The sequence below is a fragment of the Diabrotica virgifera genome, chromosome 7 (genome assembly GCF_917563875.1).
Source record: "Diabrotica virgifera virgifera chromosome 7, PGI_DIABVI_V3a".
Classification (NCBI taxonomy): domain Eukaryota; kingdom Metazoa; phylum Arthropoda; class Insecta; order Coleoptera; family Chrysomelidae; genus Diabrotica; species Diabrotica virgifera.
In genome coordinates, this window is record NC_065449.1 from 24,297,946 (window position 1) to 24,316,256 (window position 18,311).

The 18,311-nt window shown below is 32.4% G+C and overlaps 1 protein-coding gene across 1 annotated transcript in view; it reads left to right on the forward strand.

The window, feature by feature from the left end:
* Positions 1-18,311, forward strand: part of LOC114324795 (serine protease gd-like) — a 66,264-nt gene that overhangs the window by 27,945 nt on the left and 20,008 nt on the right. Inside the window, exons 3-4 of the mRNA XM_028272642.2 lie at positions 5,545-5,716; positions 13,770-13,916. Of these exons, the coding sequence (XP_028128443.1) occupies positions 5,545-5,716; positions 13,770-13,916 (319 nt within the window). The remainder of the gene's footprint in view (positions 1-5,544; positions 5,717-13,769; positions 13,917-18,311) is intronic.

The window sequence follows — 18,311 nt, forward strand, 5'->3', positions numbered from 1 at the left end:
GCTCGCCTTTGAGAGATATTGTAAAGAGATAATTTGTAGATAGCAGATGATACTAATGATCAAATAGCAGAAATAAGGGCTAGGATAGAAATACCAAGAAATGCAAGAGATGCTACGTTTTGCAGGAGGATGCTTAGAATAGCATGGACACAGAAGAAAACTTAACACCAAAGTTTTGAGAGAAATGAGCAAAAAATACGAAATAATGAACACAATAAAAATAAGAAAGTTACAATATTTGCAGCAAAGAATAATGTCGCGCATGGCAGATATAAGTAGTGAACAGCGACTTGATCTCAATAAAACAAAGTAAGTACATGGTAGTCAGTGCGCGCGAAATATTAAATACACAGCTTTTGGTTAACCAACAACCAATTGACAGGGTGGACAGATATCCATACCTTGGCACCAACATAAACAGCCAATGGGACCACTCAGTGAAATAAAATATGAAGTCACGATTTACCACTTGCCATCAAAATCTCTATCATCAGTTGCTATGTATTTTCTACGTTATTATTCGAAGTAGAGACCTGGACACTTTCCGAAGAATCTTTAAGGAAACTTGAGGCATTCGAGATGTGGTGTTACAGACGCATGTTAAGAATTTCGTGGGTGGATAGTGTGACTAATGTTGAGGTCCTACGTAGAACAGGCAAGGAATGCGAGATAATTAACACCATCAAAAAACGCAAACTAGAACATCTTGGCCATGTTATGAGGAATGAACAGAGATACGGCTTGTTGCAACTCATTCTTCAGGGCAAGGTATTTGGAAAGAGGGTACCCAGCAAACAGATCGACGTGTTAATTACGTGAATTTTTGGTACATTTGTCACCAATATACGTAAATTGCTTACGTGAATTTCACGTGAAAATTTGGTTGGAATGTCACGTTGAAAATACGTCTTTAAATTACGTGAATAACTCGCCTTCAATAGACGTGTTATTTACCTTAAATATCAATAAAATCTTTCGGAAAATTCACGTTGCAAATACGTGTTGATTAACGTATCTCTTAGGGAATGTATATATTAGTATTCACGTGAAAGATACGTCCTCGGTTCACGTAAATAATTCGACCTTAATTAACTTATGAATCACGTAATTATTATCCACATAATATGATTGATATAAATAAAACAAGCATATAAAGTATTAACAATGTATTTATTTAGTAGAATTTAGAGACTTTAAAACATTTGTCCTGTATAATTATTATACAAGATAATGAACCAAAAATGGTACCGACCTAAAGACACATTAAAAAATTTGCCAACACAAAACACAACACAGGTCACTTTTTATTTCGAGGAGGACACTTCGACACTTTCTTGATTTTTCTAATCGCATCATGGCACTTCAACCCTCGAGCAGTGAGGTAAATGTTAATACGAAAGACATTATTATAAATAAACCCGCCTAAAATAAAACGAGGGAAATAAAGCTCTTCACGTTTCACTTTTTGTTGTGAGAAATGTGAGAAGTCAGAGAAGCTGATATTAGAGGTAATGATCATCGATTATAAAAATCGATTATTTTTAAATTACAGTTAAACTATTCTACTTACTTTAAATTAGTATTACGATTTTTTTGTTTTTAAAATTTCTTCTACTATTAACTAATTGGTCTTACTAAAAATCTATTTCAATACCAGAATAATATAAAAAAATAATCCTATCGAAACGTTTCTATTATTCGATAAATCGATTAATTTAGTTTTCGAACCAACTATGTTAGTCACGTGATGGTATTTAAAGGAGGAGAAAGGCTTGGTAGTACTTCATCACCGCGCGCAATTTGAAAATAAGACTCAACATCATTTTAGCTCCTGTGATATTTTTAAAGAAAAAAATAGCTTCAAATCAAGGTTGGATTGAAATAGTTATGCTAAATGATCTTAAAAGCGAAATCATAAACTTTTTGTTTAAATATTGGTATTATTTACATTACTTTTATGTGAAATACATCTAATTTTTCGACGTCCATAAAATACAATGAGTAAAATTCAAGCGATACGTATTTAACCAACACCGTTGTAAAATTTTGTTTCCAAAATATTTCTCAAAATTTAACCAAAGGAAGTTATTCTTGTTTCGTGATTATTACGTGAAATAAACGTACCTTTGCGATGTAACCAACATTCACAAATATTATAAAAAACATGTACTATATTCGTCATTATGATTTTATATTATTCTAATGTCAAACATGTATAAAGAAAGCACTAACATATAGGTGAATGATTTAGCACTGAAATACGTTTTTTTCCCGTCATAAATCACCGAGTTACGTATTCGTTGAAATTTGCCGTAAATTTAACGTAATTATCACGTAATTGGGCTCAAGTCTGTTTGCTGGGTACCAGCGAGAAGAAGAATATCTTGACTTCAAAACCTAAGAAAATGGTTTATTACATCGACAACCGGATTATTCAGAATAGCAGCAAGCAAGCAAAGCAAATAGCCATACTGATCGCAAACATCCGAAACGGATAGGCTCCGTAAGAAGAAGAATATCTGAGACAGGGAAAGATAAGAGGAGGAAGAAGTATAGGAAGAGGGAGAATGTCCTGGTTGAAGAATTTAAGGGACTGGTTTAAATGCAGTTCCATAGAACTCTCCAGAGCAGCGATAGATAGAGTAAAGATAGTGATGATGATATCCAACCTTCGATTGGGAGACGGCAACATTTAAACTGAAAACACGAAAATTTCCGGGACTGGATGATATTAATAATGAGCACCTAAAATACGATAGTAACACATGAGCCTGAACCTGTGCTTGAGGATGTATGTGGATGTTCAACGAAACTCTGCATTAAATCTACAGTTTTATTGTAATTTATAACAGTTTTTGGTCTAGCTGTGTGAATGCCATATTTTACTCGTCCAGTTTCCTCAAAGCGCTTTATCTACAATCTTTTACCTTCACCTTATGGTTTGGAGAATGGTTTGGGAAAGTAGTGTGAAACAAGTTGGTTACTTCACTATAAGATCTTTTTCTATCGCCGTACATATGACAGATGATGCTACATATGGTCGAACTCGCATTGAAGTGAGTATCCCCACAAAAATACAAAATACAAAGTTTTGTATTTAAAAACCAATATGATAATGCTATCAAGAAATGGTAAATATTGCAACATTTCAAGCATTATCTAATAAATATTTGAAATCTTCGTATTGCAGAATAGGCTTGTTATGGGTTTTGTACAACTCAGATCACTCATTTAAGAGATAATTATTAGGCGGTTGGAGACTTTTTGGTCAACTGTGTATAAGTATAATAAAGCTCTGATATCGACACTTAATTCAGGCAGTAAAGGCATATCCAGGAGCGGACGTATCTTCTGATCACAGTCTTCTTATTGCTAGGTTTCAACTTCAACTAAAAAAGACGCAAAAAAGCCGCAACAACAATAAATTTAACATACAAAAACTAAAGTCAGAAGAAACAAAAGAAAATCTAAAACACGAAATCAACACAAATCTAGACAGAAACCAAGGAAATAATTGCAACGTTGAACTATATTAGAGCCAAGTAAGAAAGTACTTACAACAACCAAATGTAAGAAAGACGAATGGATGACGGAGGAAATTCTAGAGTTGATGAATGAAAGAAGAAAAAACAAAACCATCAATAAGACCCGCTATAATCAGCTTCAAAACCAATTAAGAAGAAAAATTAGGGAGGCTGGAGAAACCTACTTCTCTGAAAAATGTAAAGAAATGGAAGAACTGCAAAACAGATATTATGACAACTTCAACCTACATAAAAAAGTCAAAGAACTAGCCGGAATAGGAAATATAAGAACCTCAAATATATTGCTCGACAAAAATGGAAGTACCAGAGAGGCATTATTCTCCTTCAACGTGCTGACACAGAGATGCTTGGATGTTAACCGTCCTCTTTACGTCTGTTTTATAGACTACAATAAAGCGTTTGATAAAGTAAAACATGATCGGCTCCTGGAAATTCTGAAAACTAAAAACCTAGATGAAAGAGATTTAAGACTAATAACACACCTCTATTACAATCAGCGAGCAATAGTAAGAATTAGGAAAAACATCTGAAGAAATGGAAATAAATAGAGGAGTCAGGCAAGGCTGCATACTATTATTTAACGCTTATTCTAAAGAGGTAATGCGAGAAAATCTGGAAGATGAAACGGCGGTAAGAGTAAATGGAGTCTTAGTTAACATCAGATATGCAGATGATACAGAATGCGCTATTTCACATTATAAGAATTTTGACCATGCGATCGTTAAAATCTACATAGTGGCTCGAGCAGTCATATAGAATCTTTCTCCCTTCACCGCTTGAAACGTTCGGCGAAAGGTTAAAGATTCCACGAGCTACTATGTAAATTTCAACCATCGTACGTTCAAAATTCTTATAATGTCAAACAGCGCTAATAAAATAGCCGATAGTTTATAAGACCTGCACAGACTCATGAGTAAAATAGTAAGGTGTAGTAGGGAGTACAGACTCTCTCTTAATATCAAAAAGACGAAGTTTATGAAAATTAGTAAAAACAACCATAATACTAACGAAATCTTAATAGTAGAGGGCCAACAGATCGAAAGAGTAAAAAAGTACACTTACCTAGGAACACTTATAAGAGAAAATAATGATTACACTGCAGAAATCAAAGTCAGAATCGAAAAAGCTCGTTCTAATTTTATGAAAATGAAAAAGGTCCTATGTAGCAAAGATTTAACATTAGCTCTTAAAGTACGCCTAACAAAATGTTACGTATACAGTGTACTATGGACTGGAATCATGGACGTTAAATGTAGAGACAATGAGACGACTTAACGCCTTTGAAATGTGGACCTATAGAAGAATTACTTATGAGGGTTTCCTGGGTAGACAGAGTTACGAACAACGAAGTACTGAAAATAATAGGTAAAGAGAAGGAAGTTGAACTTACAATTAAAGAAAGAAAACTACAGTATCTCGGACATGTGATGCGGGGTGAGAAGTAGGGCACCCTGCGACTTATAATGCAAGGAAAGATAGATGGCAGAAGAAGCATCGGAAGAAGACGAATTTCATGGCTGAAGAACCTGAGACAGTGGTTTGGATGCAGCTCAAAACAACTATTTAGAGCTACTGCCTCAAAAATTAAAATAGCTATGATGATTGCCAACCTCCGTAGCGGAGATGGCACCTGAAGAAGAAGAAGAAGAAGAAGAAGAAGAAGAAGAAGAAGAAGAAGAAGAAGAAGAAGAAGTATAAGTATAGCCTGGATGACGTCTCACGTCGGCTTTGGGACACCTAGCAACGAACAAGCAGATCAAGCAGTCAAGGAGCTACTCATGAGCTATGGACTCCAAATAGATGTACAACATAATAAAAGACGTGGAAAACTCTCTCAAACAGCTCTTACGTAATGTATTTTGTCCAAACCCAAAAATTGTTTTTGTGTAACCTTAACCACTTATATTGGTGATTTCCCTTGATTCTTCTTATCCGATTCCATAAAAAAAAACTTTTTTCTATAGGCTGTAAATACTATAAACACATTTAAATTTTTTAGGGATATAATGGAAAAATAGAAGTAAGCAATCCAAAATCCTCCGCTATTAACATATCCAACGGACGTCCACTGGTGTATTACGTATATTTCCCAGTATGGCAGAACATACCTCCAAAAATTACGCAGATCGTGGTCAATGACAATCTGATCTGTACCGGACCCAAAGTTCCCAGTAAGAGCTAATTATTATTTGTATTTATATTTAAATTAGATGCAAATCGATTATGAAATAATGATGGGATCAATTGCACTGAACGTATAAGTATTGTATCAAGGTCATAACAAAATATATTACACTTCGACATAACAAAAATCGGAGACCTTGGTTTTGTTAATTTTACCACTACTAATATTTAATCAGAATATTAAAATTAATATCGGCTAACTTAACGTATCCCTAATATTTTTTTCATTGTGTTCTTCAGGAATTTACAAATTTATGATGTTAATAGTTTTGTATGACCCTATGGGTTTGGTTCCTCCTTTTTTAGTTATACACTGGAGTGTCAGTAACGCTGTTCGATGCTTTAATTTCCATTCAGGGAAGTTATTCCATGGTCCTTCTCTGAGCTTATTGATTTTCTTACCGTTTCTGTTCATCTTTTCGGTCTCCCTCTCTTTTATCTTCCTCTTCCGCTTCCTCATCCTCTTTCTCTTCCTCTTCCTCTTCCTCTTCCTCTTCCTCTTCCTCTTCCTCTTCCTCTTCCTCTTCCTCTTCCTCTTCCTCTTCCTCTTCCCCTTCCTCTTCGTCTTCCTCTTCATCTTCCTCTTCATCTTCATCTTCCTCTTCTTTTTTCTCTTCCTCTTCCTCTTCCTCTTCCTCTTCCTCTTCCTCTTCCTCTTCCTCTTCCTCTTCCTCTTCCTCTTCCTCTTCCTCTTCCTCCCCCTCTTCCTCTTCCTCTTTCTCTTTCTCTTTCTCTTTCTCTTTCTCTTTCTCTTCCTCTTCCTCTTCCTCTTCCTCTTCCTCTTCCTCTTCCTCTTTCTCTTCCTCCTCCTCTTCCTCTTCCTCTTCCTTTTCCTCTTCCTCTTCCTCTTTCTCTTTCTCTTCCTCTTCCTCTTCCTCTTCCTCTTCCTGTTCCTCTTCCCAAATGTCTATGCGAGTTCTTGTTTCGGGAGTCTTTTGTGTTTTTCATTCGCTGTACATGCCTGTACCATATGAGCTGCTTTTGTTGTATGTCATCCATTATTGTTCGTTTCTCATTGTTCTCATCCACTATCGTTCGTTTCTTTGGTTTCTCTGTATTAATCTCAACCTTTCACTTACGTATAAAAGCGCACTTTTTACCAGAGGTTCAGAGCTTTTAAACTTTTTCTTTTTTCTTATATTCTTGTTCAAAGGAATTCCGGTAAGGCCATCCTGTAGCTTTTCTGGCTTGTATTATTTGGTTGTTAATTTCTTGGTCATCTGTTGCTAGATATTTGTATTCACTTAATACTGAGATCTGGTTTCTTCGATATTAAGCACTAGTTCCTATTTCTGATACTCTTCGGCCAACTTTCTTATCATGTATTCCATATCCTCCTTATCGTTTGCTATGACGGTCTAATTATTTTCAGGTATTGTTCAATTCTATTCCCATGGCATTACTTTCTTTTCCAAGTAGGTATGTTATGCTTTTGCTACATATATTTTAAAGAGTGTTGTCAGTTCTGTTGTCAGCACTTTATCATAGACCTTTTGCAGATCAATAAAAGTTATGTGTACTTCCTGCTTTTTTCCTGTTTTCTTTTATATAATCTGCTTTAAGCAAAACATGTAATTCGTACAAGATATCCACTGATGGATCGGAATCCACGTTGTTCTTCCTCCTGATAATCATAACATTCTTCTTCTATAACGTCTAGTAATATTTTTCCACATAGACAACTAAATATTTTAGTTTGTTACTGAGATAGACCACTCATCAACGGTAACAAAACTGTAAAACCGTGGAATTTTGAGAATCAACACCGATTTTAGTGAAAATTTGGGTTTAAACTCTGTTAACACTCTTATTCAAAACCTACCCTTTGCCGAAATGCTCTTTTTACCTAGGGTGAAAACAACCCCATCTAGGGGATGAAAAATTTTTAATCAAAATAACTATGGAAATCGATAGAGTGACCAATTCTGAGTAAATTTTGTTCTATGAATTGTTTTTGCAAAATTGACACTTTCCAAGTTATTTGTGATTGAAATTATGCATTTTTCATTGAAAAAACTCGTTTTGTAACCGTTTTTCATGAATAACTTAAAAACATTTAATTTTATAGAAAAAATTATTAACAACCAAACTGTGGCTAATAAAACACAGAGTCGCGTTGGAAAGACCTAAGTAAACCCAATTATGACTGAGTTATTGCTCTAAAGGATGGTTATTTTCGAAGAACCTCGAAATGGAGAACCTTCAATCTCAAATAACTCGAATTTGGTGCAATTTTTTGGGAAAACTTAAGAGAAATCTTTTAAAGTTCATTAAAAAACCTTTCAAATAAGCTCGGACAAAAGTCTTTTGCGTATGAACTGACTGACTTATGACGAAAATAAAGTCGCTCTCTGCTTTTTCTTTTTTAAATGTAAAAATTAAACCATCGTCGTTACAATCTTAATGGAAATAAAAGCTTTCCACTTGAAATTAACTTTAATTAGGTGTATTTGATACGATCCATGTGATTTGACCGGTTTTGAATGCTTAGTTTAGAAGAAGTAGTTGATTAAATCGAAAATTACATTATGATAATTAAAAAAAGTGAATTTTTCTTAAATAAACCTAAAAGTGTTCATGATACAAAAACAAAAAAAATCAAAATTTTCAGTAAAAGAAATTATACAAATAACGTTTGAAACATTTTTTCATATTATGTATACTTTTAGATTTATTTAAGAAAAATCCTTTTTTTTTTAATTTTAATAATGCCATTTTCGATTTAAGCAACTATTTTTTCTAAACTAAGTATTCCAAACCGGTCAAACCACATGGATCGCATCAACTATACCTAAATAAAGTGGGAAGCTATTCATTTCTATTAGGATTGTAACGACGAGGGTTTAATTTTTACATTTCAAAAAGGAAAAGCAGAGAGCGACTTTATTTTTATCATAACTCAGTTAGTTCTTATGCAACAACTTTTATCAGAGCTTATTTGAAAGCTTTTTTAATGAACTCCAAAAGATGTCGTGCAATAAATTACACCACATTCGAGTTATTTAAGATTAAAAGTTCTCCATTTCGATGTTCTTCGAATATAACCATCCTTTAAAGAGCAATAACTCAGTCGTTACTAGCTTTATATAGGTCTTTCAGACGCGAATCTCTTTGTTTTCTTATTAGCTAGAATTTTGATTTTAATGAGTTTTTCTATAAAATTAAATTTTTTTAAGTTATTCATGAAAAGCGGTTAGAAAACTTGAGTTTTTTCAATGAAAAATGAATAGTTTCAATCGCAAACAACTTGGAAAATGTCAATTCTGCAAAAAAATTGTATAGAATAAAATTTACTCAGAATTGGTCATTCTATCTATTTCCATAGTTATTTTGATTAAGAAATTTTTATCCCCTAGATGGGGTTGTTTTCAACCCCAGGGCAAAATTCACCCCAAGGTTATAATTGCTACCTAAATCCAAATTTTCAAGAAAGTCGACCTTGGTTCTCAAAATTCCACGAGAAACTGGCTCTTCATTGGACTAAGATGGCACATGATAATTTCTTAGAGCCTTTTTTTGTTTTTTTGTATATTGAGGAGATGTATGCCACTTGCCATTGGTTGGTAATAGGATATACATTTATAATTAATGATTTTTAGAGAGTAGCCTTATATTCTTCTCTTTCTTCTGATAGTAAGTTGTTATAATATTGCATATATTGCTTCCTTTTATTGCCTTTATTAATATTTTCTCTTTTCTTTCGGTTGATGTCGACTTTATAAATTTTTACGCTTCATTTCTTGGTTCTCGATGTAAGTATTTTAGACCTGGATCCCGCGTACAAAAAAAGTTTATTAATAGCAAGCTGAAAATTTATAAGAGCTTAACGATGTTTAGTCTGACAAACTTTGATGTATGGGAACATTGGAAGAGGGAAAATTTTAATTGTAAAACGTGATTTTAATTGTGGAACGTGTCATCCTGACAAATACTAGCAGATTGTTTCTAAGTTTATTCAATAGCACACTTTATATAATATAAGAAAAAATGTTTGTCCGGCAGATATGTTGGGCATTTTAATAACTCCGATACATAGAACATATCAAACGACAGGTTTAATGTTGGTGTTAAATAGCAGTCTGATTTTTGAATGAGAGTTTAATGAAAGAGTAGCAAATGAATTGGATGTTCTATCCGACAAAATACATGGGACCTTTTCGTAGTCTGACGTTCGAAATCTGTAACCTGTTCCACAATTAATACTTCCCCTGTTCCAGTATTCCCATTCATCAAAGATTGTCCGAATAGACACCGTTAATAGTCCAGGGCGCATCTGTTTTGAGATGGACGTTGAGAGGTTCTTTGCAGAAATTGCTTGGAATTAACTCATATAATAATAATGGAGTTATCCTCCCACTCAAAAGGTCCGGAACATTGTTTAAATAATCAAAATGTCAAAAAATGAAGGAAAATTCGATCTTTTTCTTCGTTTTTTGATTATAACTTTAAAAGTATTCACTTCCGAGAAAAGTAGCGCTAACATAAAAATTGCGTAATTAAATTTTCTACAATATAGCAAGGGCGGATTCAGGGAGGGGGCTATGGGGGCCATGGCCCCCTCCGAGATTTTAAAAAAATATAAATTTAAATATTTGCAGTTAATATATGTTCTTAATTTCAAACACATGTATATGTACAAAACAGGGGATAAATTGTTTTCTGGACGCTTCAAGAATGACATAAATATGAATTCATAAATCAAAATGTTGATAATTTTACAAAGTGCCAATTGTTAGAACGACCTGGACAGCCATAAAAATCGTCTCAATTTCCATATTCTATATACACAAAGAATAAAAAAAAATGAAGCGTTACTTGGATCACCAGCACTTGGAACAAAGGAGTTGGTTGGTATTTTCGCACAGTTAAAAGGAATTGTTTGACAAGTATGTATTGCATTTCATTTTTTTAATGAAAAATATGGTCACAATAAAGGGATGACAGCCGAAAGCCTTGTCACGAAACCTTTAATATCTTTCGCTAAACTCATTAGCAAAGACGAAGTCATACAAACCCATCACAAAAATCATACCACAAGGAGTGCGTTCAGGTTGAGTTGGATTTTCTACAAAGTTATCGTAACCCTCAAAAGTCAGTCATTAGCCAGATAGACTCTCAGAGGTCTAAAAAGATACAAAAAAATAAAGAAAGACTACGACCAATACTAGGGTCTATAGTGTTCTCATGTCGACAAAATATTCCTCTAAGAGACCATCGTGATGATGGCCTTCTGCTTCTGGACGAAGATTCTGGACCTAGCAATGAGGGGAATTATTAAGGTTTAAAATCGCATCAGGAGATAAGACTCTTAAACATCTATCTACAGCATCTTCCTAAGCAACATACATTAGTAGCAATAGTTAAAATCAATTAACATGTGAAGAAATAATTGAACAAGTAATGAATCAGGTTCAAAGTGCAAATTGTAACTCTGTCATATTTGACGAAACAATCGACGTATCCCACGTGGAACAGCTTTCTCTAAATTTGAGATACATACACAATAACCACATTCGTAAAGACTTTGTCAAGTTCCTTGACGCTTACGAGAATCTAATAAAAATAATTAGTAAAAATCAAGAAAGAGGGAAAGAACAAGGCCTGACAAGAGAACCTTTGGGAAAAATAATATTAAACTTGTTGAAAGAACTTCTCTTGGATATGAAGAAATGTGCAGGAATCGGTACTACGGCAGAAATGGTGAGTTTTAAGGCACTTCTCACACGCGGTAAAAGTGTGTGAAAAGTGCCTTAAAACTCATCATTACATTGTAACCCTAATTTTTAAAAATTACCCCCGTAATTTTTTTTGTCACCCTCCTCAAAAAAAGTTCATGGCCCCTCCCGAAAATCGGCCCTGGATCCGCCCTTGCAATATAGGATTGGTTAAAAATTTTAAAAATTGTCACCTTTGTTGCAAAATAGTAATAATTGCGAAAAAAAACCATAAAAAAAACAAGTATTCACATTTTACGGTTTTCAACCATATATGCTACTCTTAGAACCTTTATATTTTACACAGAAAAACCTTATGATATAATAAAACAATATGTAAATTTCATTAAGATCGTTTTAATAGATTTTGCAAAATAAATTTTGCAATCCAGCTTTCGCAAAAAAAATTCATTTTTTCAAAATGTTGGAGGACTGAAAATAAAACAGATAGCAAGTCCACATATAGAAGAATACTGTATCTTTCATTTGCAATTTACAAAATTAAAATCGGTTCACTACCATGGCGTCAAGAATTTTTTTAAATAAACATTAATTTTTGGTGCTACGCGCAGGACAGCGATGTTTGATTCACATAAGTTGATTTCCACCAAAATTTCTTTCAATCTTTATCTAATATATTATTTTCTTACTGTATATTTTGTTGTATTTTAATGTTTTAATTCCACAAAAATCAAACTAATTTGATTATTGCTTGTGAAATATTGTTTAAACAATTGCATATGTTTAAAAAAATAAACTTTTATTCTCTAAGTTAAAATATATGAACAAAGAAAGATTTTGCTAAAAAAAGTGTTATTTTACAGGACAGAGTAGGTATGTGTTTTTATTTTGCAATAAACAAATTTATTTATATCGAAAGCTAGTAAAAATTAAAATTTATCAATCATTATCAAAGATCATTGGAATACCCAATCAGACCAATCCTGCGCGTAGCACCAAAAATTAATGTTTATTTAAAAAAATTCCTGACGTCGTGGTAGTTAACTGATTTTAATTTTGAAACTTTGAAATGAAAGGTACAGTACTCTTCTATCCGTCAAAAAAATTTCAACTTGCTATCTGCTTTACTTTCGGTCCTGCAACATTTTGAAAAAATTATTTTTTTTTGCGAAAGCTGGATTGCAAAATCTGTTAAACCGATCTTAATGAAATTTACAGTATTGTTTTATTGTATTATAAAGTTTTTCTGTTTAAAATATGAAGGTCCTAAGTGTAGCATAAATGGATGAAAACCGTAAAATACGAATACTTGTTTTTTATGGTTTTTTCGCAATTATCGCTATTTTGCAACAAGGGTGATAATTTTTAAAAAAATTTAACCAATCCTATATTGTAGGAAATTTAATTTCGAAACTTTTATGCCAGTGCAACTTTTCTCGAAAGTGAATACTTTTAAAGTTATAATCAAAAAACGAAGAAAAAAATCGAATTTTTCCTTTATTGTTTGACATTTGGAATATTTAAACAATGTTCCGGACCTTTTTGAGTCTGAGGATAACTCAATTATTATTATATGAGTTATTTTCAAGCAATTTCTGCAAAAAAATATGAGTCAACTCCTAACATCCAAATGTACTAATATTTTTACAGATGCGCCCTGGTCTATAAGCTGATAACAACTTTTCAGCTTACTATTAATAAAAAATTTTATGGTATGCTGGATCCAGGCCTATTTATTTGCTTACATTATCTACCCCACATTTTATTTCTACTCTAACTCTTCGTCTGACATCGTTTTTCTTTTGGATATATTTCTGTTTGTCTTCTTCTGATTTTAAGATGAAATCGCTTTATTCCTATCTAGTTTGTGATTTATAAAGCACCCAAGGACTTTGAACTCTTTACAAAATTTGACATTTTTATTCTAGAGCTAAAAAAACACATTATATCTGGAATGTTCGAAAGTTAGTTGTATTTATATCAAATACTGATATCAAATAGCATGCCATTAGTAACAAAGGCTTTCTTTAACTACCTACTTTTGGGGCTGTATTGTAATTTTGCACGTAATCCAGCAATTGTAAAAACGCTCATTAAAAATTCATTACGAAATTTATATTATAATATACATGTTTAGTGCAGTTGGTTCATTTATTGAGTGTTCTTCAAAGTATGATGTGTTTATTATTATTATTAATGTTCAAGCCGGTCAAGTTTTTTATTACTAGAAATTACAGTTTTTTTATTAATAGACCTAGTTATTGTACCTATTAAATGTTATTACCCACCCAGTGTGATCTAAAGTGCAATATCGACGCCATAATGATTAACATGTCAGTGATTCTTTGTGTATTTTGTTTTCTAGTGAACTCAGTGCCTTTTATAACGACTGTGAACCTGCAACATACGTTAAGGATTAATATTTCACCACTGTCGAATTCAAATCTAGCCCCAGAAAATAATCTGATACCAGTGAACAATAATTATAATGCAGGAGAACCACCCGATAGTAGTAAGTAGCAAGTTTATGGTTTTTATTTTATGTTTTGCAAAATCTTAGCCAAGCCGCACACCAAAGAAACATGAAACGAAAAACATGAAACATGAAACGAAAAACATGTTTCATGAAACTGAAACACTGCTAAACAAATCTCAAAGTCCGCCTACCAATAAAACGAGTGTGATTCATGCTCATGACATATTTTTATTTTCGGAGAGTTTCATAAATGGCCGGACGTATATTTGTTTAGCACTGTTTTATTTCCATGAAACGTAATTTACGTTTCATGTTTCTTTGATATGCGGCCTGGCCTGCCTAAGTCTTAGCCAAGCCGCACACCAACGAAACATGAAACGAAAAACATGAAACGAAAAACATGTTTCATGAAAAGAAAACACTGCTAAACAAATCTCAAAGTCCGCCTACCAATGAAACCAATGTGATTCATGCTCATGACACATTTTTATTTTCGGAGAGTTTCATAAATGGCCGGACGTATAATTGTTTAGCACTGTTTAATTTCCATGAAACGTAATTTACGTTTCATGTTTCTTTGATGTGGCCTGCCTTAAAAATTTCAAAAAACAACATCTTACAAGAAATAAAAAAAAAACATCTTCAATTTTCATTTGAAAATTGAATCTTTATAACGTTAATTATGGATTGAATTGTAGTAAGACTGTAGTAAGTAATTGTAGTAATTGTAGTAATATATTTGATTATCTTAATAGTTTGATATTTGGGTATCAATTCAAGAGTTGTAGGGGAGTGCAATTAGAACGAAAACATGCATTGTTTCGGAAAAATTCAAACAAGCTTATATTTTTCTAAAACATTTTTTTTGTTAGTTTATATACATGTTAAAGTAAAAAGTTCTACTCGCGGATTTGGCCGCTAATTGTTTATTAATTGTTTAAACAATAACAATTTATTTTGTATTAATAATTTTTAAAAATATCGTTAAATTAATCATTTTACTTTGATCAAATATGTTTCTATTTTGTTTTTGATTATACTAAATCCGAATATGGCATTGCAATTTGAAAATTCTTATACAGAAGCTCTTATACAGTTTGTCTGCTTAGCTAGGAACCACATGGAAAACTTTTTTATTATCAATTTTACGAAAAAAAGTTATTCTTCATAAAATTCTGTGGATAGTCAAAAATCTAAAACTCAACCAGCAGATATCAAATTTTATCAATTTTATACGAGTTATGTCAAAAATATGAATTTCGTTAAAGAGTAAAGTACTATTATATTTCAGAATATCAAAAAATGCTATTAAGAAAAGTTGTTTGAAATTAAAATCTATCTTTAAATATAGAATTACATTATTCTAATCGAACATTTTTTTTCAATTTTTTTTTTCAAATTACGGATACACCCATCATCATTTTATTACAATTATGATAACTATTTTATTATCACTTTTACGAAAAAAAGTTATTCTTCATAAAATGCTCTCCCTGGTCTAAAATCTAAGATACAACCATCAGATATTACACTTTTTTAATTTGATACGAGGTATGTAAAAAATATGAAATTTTCTTAAGAGTTAAGTGCGTTTATTATTCACAATATTTTAATTAGAAGGATGTAATTGAACACTAAAAAAAATTTTATAAACCAAACAACTTTTCTTAATAACAATTTTCGATATTGTGAAATTTAACGATACTTTACTCTTGAGTGAAATTCATATTTTTTGACATACCTCGTATAAAATTCATTTGATATTTGACGATTGCATCTTAGATTATATACGTTGCAGAATATTTTATAAAGAATAACTTTTTTGCGTAAAACTGATAATAAAAAAGTTATCAATATGTAGGTTCCAAGTTACGCAGACATTACTCTATAAGACCTAAAAAAAATTTTTGCTGAACATTTATTATTGTTGAAGTTTATTATTAAATGTATTTTAATAAGTGCTACAGAAAAAGTTTTGATCACTTTATATAAACATTTTTTTAGCTGGTAATTTTCGGTTTTTGTATTACATTTTTGTTATCTTTCTTAATTTTCTCAAAAAGAAATAGTCTATTTCATTTCTAAAGCAAAATAATTTAGTGGATTTTAAAGACTACATCCTAAGCTTAAAAAACACTTATAAAACTGTAATAGGTCTGTTCAAACTTGAGTAATACCGTCTTAAAGTGGTGGTAATCCTATAAAACTACGAAGATTTCAAAAATTACATTTTTTAAGACGTCATATCATTTGAATTAAATTTTTGATATTTTTTTGAATGAAACATCATTTAGTACGATGCTTGAAAGGTAAGTTGTACAATATTGAAGGTTTTTCAAGAAAAATTGTATTAGTTACACATTTCTAAATCATTTTTAAACAAAATTCATGTAAGGCTCACTTTCCGCCCCCACCGTACTTATACCCATACATTCTATTTCTTTTTATTACAACCATAAGATAGCATAAATATTCTTCTTTTAGGATCAATTTGCAAAATTTCATTTGATCCAGTAGTTAAAGAAATACATTAAAATAACTCAACCGTGCACTTGTTAACTAAATGTTTGTGAGAAGGGTGACTTTAGCGTTATAAATAAAAAATTATAGAAGATACAGATTTAATTTTAGAAAATTCTTTATATAAGGTTTTCTTTGTAAAATTTTCTGAATTTTTCAATGGTCAAGTCACTTTTGTTCTAAAATTTATATTTTCGGAGTTATTTAAAAAAACATCAAACTTCGTAGTTCATTTGTTTAATAAATAATGAAGCACGCACTTCTCGAGTAGAACTTTTTGATATGTTGTTTATTAAACATTTCTTAATGAAATTACAACAAGTTCTATCTTGTTTGATTGTTTTCGAAGTGAAAATCTATATGCACTCCCCTATTGGGCAGACTATCTTGGTCCAATAAAAATATAATTTGCTATTTTTATCTATTTCATTTCTTCATTCAAGTCAGCTAATTTAATACATTTAAGTATGTGTGTAATTAACAATTGAAATTCAAACACTGTTTGATTTTGTGGATATTAGTGTAAGTACTCCAAAATCCACTAAAGAGGGACTGATAACTCGAAAACTTCTAAGTTGGTATACACCACTGTGTATGTCCTTTTTCTTTTGAATCTTGTTGTTCTTACTATATTTGCTTAAGTTGTTGTTTATCCTGAATACCTGGTTGTCCTGGAATAACACCAGCTTCCAGAGGTACTTAGTTATTTTCTTTTGAAATGTTCTAGTCCCAAAAAATACTCTTAGGCATAGAGATAAAGAGTTGTCCTCCTGCATAATTTGTCTTATACAACCTTTGAGAGTGTTGTATATTTAGTTATCTGTACACGTACATCTAAGTACTCATATTCTTGACATTTATTTTGTCCTCCATCTTTGAATAAGTATTATGTTTCGTCGCCTTCTCCTATACACATATTTTTGTCTTCCCTATGTTAACTTAAGACATTCCAGTGCATTTTTTCCATATTTTGAGAACTTATTCAAAGGAAATTTTAAAAAGAGTTGGCTACAGACAGTATACATGTTTGAGTTCTTTGTTTTCTGCAAAGATTTGAGACAATCTCCCTTTCATTGTTATTTTGGCAGTTGTCCATTCTTATGGTCGATTAGCAACTTCTACTATAACATTATCTTTATTTGTTTTCTCTAATGTTTCCCATAATTTATTTAATGGTTTGAGATCTAGACCAGAAACACCGGAATAAATCGATTTTTAAATACAGCATAATCTTCAGACTTGCAACTTTTTGAATTTTGTTCAGAATGACATCAGCAAAAAAGGTCTACTATATAAAAATGGATGAAAATGTATAATTGCATTTTTAAGTACATAAAATGCATCCAAAAGTGCATAAACATGTCAAAATAAGCATATGGGCGTGGGCCACATGTCAAGGGCCAGATTTTGCTTCTCGGGGGTTTTGGGGTCGCTGAACATGACTACGCTATCAGAACCGACCCCAGAAGAACCTGATGCCCAGTGTCACTGCGAAGGCTAGTCATCTTCTCGAGTTTTGAGGGTTTCGACATTAAATTCGAACATGAGCATGCCATAAGGACTGACCCCAGGAATACCGGGTGCCACGGTGATTACTAAGACACGTCATTTTCTGGAGTTTTGAAGGTTTTCGCCTTTGAATGCATGCAAATAGATTACTAGGTTATTTTTAGTGTCGCTGAATACGAATATGCCATCAGAACCGACCCCGGATAACATAGTTTCCATTGTCCCCAAAACCTGGGGTCTGAAGCCAAAAATGATCCACTGGTCATACTTAACGGTTGTCAGACCCATTATCACTTATGCTGGGATGGTTTGGTGGACCAAAACAAAGCAGCAAAAGGCAATAAACGAGTTGCAAAAAGTGCAACGACTTGCCTGTATTGGGATCACGGGTGCAATGAGATC